The sequence below is a fragment of the Penaeus chinensis genome, chromosome 30 (assembly GCF_019202785.1).
Source record: "Penaeus chinensis breed Huanghai No. 1 chromosome 30, ASM1920278v2, whole genome shotgun sequence".
Lineage (NCBI taxonomy): Eukaryota > Metazoa > Arthropoda > Malacostraca > Decapoda > Penaeidae > Penaeus > Penaeus chinensis.
In genome coordinates this window covers 23,351,575-23,354,074 of record NC_061848.1, presented here as the reverse complement: position 1 = coordinate 23,354,074, position 2,500 = coordinate 23,351,575, and the positions used below count along the sequence as shown (strand labels likewise).

At 42.0% G+C, this 2,500-nt stretch overlaps 1 protein-coding gene across 1 annotated transcript in view; it reads right to left on the bottom strand.

The window, feature by feature from the left end:
• Nucleotides 1–130: 130 nt before the first annotated feature.
• The window catches only part of LOC125041283 (nephrin-like), a 244,796-nt gene continuing 242,426 nt past the window's right edge, over nucleotides 131–2,500 (bottom strand). Inside the window, exons 7-9 of the mRNA XM_047636120.1 lie at nucleotides 1,131–1,275; nucleotides 433–577; nucleotides 131–194 (exon numbers count right to left, since the gene is read on the bottom strand). Of these exons, the coding sequence (XP_047492076.1) occupies nucleotides 131–194; nucleotides 433–577; nucleotides 1,131–1,275 (354 nt within the window). The remainder of the gene's footprint in view (nucleotides 195–432; nucleotides 578–1,130; nucleotides 1,276–2,500) is intronic.

Below are 2,500 nucleotides of genomic sequence, written 5' to 3'. Positions count from 1 at the left end.
ATTTTCCTGTGGCATTTTCAAGTCCTTTTTGGTGCAACTTTCCCTGGTGAGTTTTTTTTTTTTTTTTTTTTTTTTTTTTCCTTTTGCAGAGTGAAAAAGGGGCTTCACTCTCAAACAGTGTGAATAATAATCAAGCTTTACTTTCAAACCTTTTCCAGGTATAAGCATAAATCTCCGTGTCTTTATTTGGGGCACTGTTAATTCAACGTTACATTTCTTTGGTTATATAAAACCGCCTCCTAACCATTTCTCTTTCTCTAATCCCCTTATTCTCCAAATCTTTGCATCATCTTTTCCAACTTTATTTTCTACCCATTTTAACCCCTTCTTTTCCCACACACCCTGTTCCACCCTGCCCCACCTTAGCCCCGCCCCCACCACTCTCTCACTCCACTGGCTCAATCTCTTCTCAGACAACATACAAAACTCTACGGACGAAAACCCACATTATGATGCCATATGGTTTTATGTTGCTCTGGATTGCTCGCCACGTCGCATTCGAAGTAGACGTCCTTCCCCTCCGTGATGGGCTCTGTGCCGAGGGTGGCTCCAAGCTTCAGGGAAACCCGGGGGGCGACTGCATGGGAAATAGAAATGATAAATAATTTCGGTATAAGTGGCGTAGGGTTGGTATTAATGGTGTACTATGTATTTTTAGCATATATAGTATGGAAAAGATTATCAGATATATAGACTAGTCTTATGCATTAATAAAAATGAACACGCAACTTGAATTTGCATGTCGAAACTTCTCTAACTAAAGTAACAACATCAATAATCAATAAAGAGTCTGCGCAAAATATCGTTTCCAAAAATATTTTGAAAGTTAAGCAGGTAACGATAGTTAAGAAAACTTGTGGGAAATCGATGCGACCCTTGAAAGTAAAGAGAAAAAAAAACTGGCCCGGTTATGTGGCATGTTCGAGGACACACATCCCTCATGAAGGAAACGATTATCAATACTTATTATCAATACCACACAATAAGATACACGTGTACACGCATACACATGACGCATATATCTGTATTATCTCAAAGTAACCCAATAATAAAAAAAAAGCCAATAGAGTGAAAAGAAGAAGAAATAAGAAAAGGCTATTAATGAAACCAAATGATCTTCCAATACTCACAGTGCACTTGCAGCCTGGTGGAGGTAGACAGCTCGGCGTTCTGTATCTTGGGGTTCCGGGCGGTGCAGGTGAGGGTGGCCCCGTGGTCCTCCGCCTCCGGCATTATCACCAGGTACGACGAGGTCTGGTCGCCCAAGTTGCGTGACTGGGGAGTGAGGAGGCGGAACGAGAGAGACGTTACGGAGGGCAGTAACAATGGGACTTGGGGTTGTATAACTATTGATGTGTGGAGGATTACGAAGTGTCAAGTGGAGGGATGTCTTCATTTTATATATTAATGTATGTATGTATGTGTGCGTGTGTGTGTGTGCGTATGTGTTATGCAAGCATCATTCCACGTGTCGCCTCCACCGACAGCTCTCCATTTACCAAGGTTCATTTTGAGGGCGAATCAGAGCATGATTCGAATGTGACCCGATAGAGAGGTCAGAGGCTGTTCCCTCGACCTGTCCCCTCCCTTTGACCCCCTCCGTCGAAGTTCATGTGGCAGGTATCGCCGGTGAAACCACTTTGATCCAGTATTGCTGGGAATTCCAATCTAAAATCTAATCCGCTGACAGCAGTTGCCAGAGCGAACGAGGTGGCGTGTTCCTTCAGGCTTGACACGCTGGACTAACGTGTCTGTTCGCTCTGTCACACACATACGCTGTCTCTCTCTCTCTCTCCGTCTTTTTATCGCCTCCCTCTCACTGTGGAGTCTGTCTCTCCTTTTCTTTCTTTCATCATTTATATACCTCTATCTCTCGCCTTCCTCTCTAACTTTATCCTCTCTCTCTCTCTCTCTCTCTCTCTCTCTCTCTCTCTCTCTCTCTCTCTCTCTCTCTCTCTCTCTCTCTCTCTCTCTCTCTCTCTCTCTCTCTCTCTCTCTTAAAATCGTTCTTTCTGATCTATTCATCTATCTGCCTATCTATCTATTATTTTTTCTGTCTGATTGCCTGCCTCTCTATCTATCATAGTATCTGTCAAACAATCAATCAATCTATCCAGTCAATCCATTTATATGTCTACCTATATATCAATTTTCTTTACTTCATTTCTTTCTTCTATTCCCTCAGTACATTTTATCTTCATAATCTGCTATTGTTATTTTCTTTTCTGTTTAAATACACCTCCCCATCGCAAGCCATTCCTTAAACTTCGTAATGCCAGGATAAACTGGTAGAAATACTTAGAATAATCTTTTTATGACAGTTATTACTGAGTTCTGTATATACAGTACACACATGTAAGTTACAACGATGGCACTCATGCACGCATACACATATCTGAGTATTCCTCATTTTGCTCACAAAGAGAGCATGAACCTCCTAACACATACGCACAAACTTACATATACATACATATAAGCAAGCACGCACGCACACGCACAC